This window comes from Musa acuminata, unplaced genomic scaffold (genome assembly GCF_036884655.1).
Source record: "Musa acuminata AAA Group cultivar baxijiao unplaced genomic scaffold, Cavendish_Baxijiao_AAA HiC_scaffold_1104, whole genome shotgun sequence".
NCBI lineage: Eukaryota > Viridiplantae > Streptophyta > Magnoliopsida > Zingiberales > Musaceae > Musa > Musa acuminata.
The window spans coordinates 436613-437702 of NW_027021317.1; the positions used below are offsets into that span (position 1 = coordinate 436613).

Here is a 1090-nt window from a genome sequence, read left to right on the forward strand (position 1 = left end):
CTAGCCAAGATGCCCTCTACGAATGAGTTCCTCGATCTGCTTTTTCAATTCACGACACTGTTCGGTGTCATGCCCATGCTGCCGATGGAAGCGGCAATATTTTGATCGGTCTGCAAGCTCTTGCGGGCTCCTCATCGGGTGAGGATCTTTGAGTAGTCCCTTCTCCCTTATGTGGAGTAATATTTCTGTTCGGGACGAGTTCAAGGCAGGGAGAGGAGGCCTTGGGTCGGGTCTGTCCATCTTATGCCGGGACGCGGCGGGTTGTTGCTGCTGGGGCGGCTCCGACTTAACCTTTTTGTGCTCCTCCCGCCTCCCGGCCATCCATGTCTCGACGGCGATAAATTGGCTTGCATGCTGAAGCATTTCGGGCACCGCGGTGGGGGGTCGCTCCACAAGAGACCAAAAGAACCTGGAAGGCCGCAGGCCTACCATGAATGCCTGTATCAACAGAGAGGGGTGAGTGTCGGACAGTCCCCGAATTTGTGTCGTAAAGCGGTTCACGAAATGAGAGAGGGGCTCGTCCTCCCTTTGGTTGAGTCCGAGGAGCAACGCCATAGACGGCTTTGGTCGAGCGTAAGCCAGGAAGGTGAGCTCGAAACTTCTGGCAAGTTGGTCGAAGGAGGCGATGGTCCCGACCTTCAGGTCGCTGTACCACACGCGGGCTGGCCCCCGTAGGGTTGTTGGGAATGTCTTGCACATCAAGGCGTCAGAAGTCCCATATAGCGCCATCTGGGTGTGAAAAGCGACAACATGGTCCGCTGGGTCAGCGGTGCCGTCATATGGATCCAGCGAAGGGAGCCGGAAATGCGGGGGAATCGCTTGATCTTGTATCTCGGGGACGAACGGGGATCCTTGCTATCCGTCCGCCCCGAGCTCTCCTTTTGACTTACAGACTTCCTATTGTACTTCGTCGAGTCGTTGACTAACGAGGCGCAACTGGGCCCGCAGGGCATTTGTCGAGTCGGCAGATGGAGCGTCGGGCTCGGGGCGACTCGCCGTGTCTTCCGCCTCCCGGTTCCCGGGCTGGGCTATCGGATTCTGAGGCGGAGTGGGGAGCTCGGGAAGTGGCACATGAGTCCTAGTGGGGGCC

The 1090-nt window shown here is 58.1% G+C and overlaps 1 protein-coding gene across 1 annotated transcript; it reads right to left on the reverse strand.

The window, feature by feature from the left end:
* On the reverse strand, nucleotides 1-729 carry LOC135666491 (uncharacterized). The gene has a single exon (XM_065178062.1). The coding sequence runs from the start codon at nucleotides 727-729 to the stop codon at nucleotides 1-3; it is 729 nt and encodes a 242-aa protein (XP_065034134.1).
* Nucleotides 730-1090: the final 361 nt, after the last annotated feature.

What these genes read in the sequence shown, in the direction of transcription:
- LOC135666491 (XM_065178062.1), bottom strand. Translation starts at nt 729, where the DNA reads ATGGCGCTATATGGGACTTCTGACGCCTTGATGTGCAAGACATTCCCA.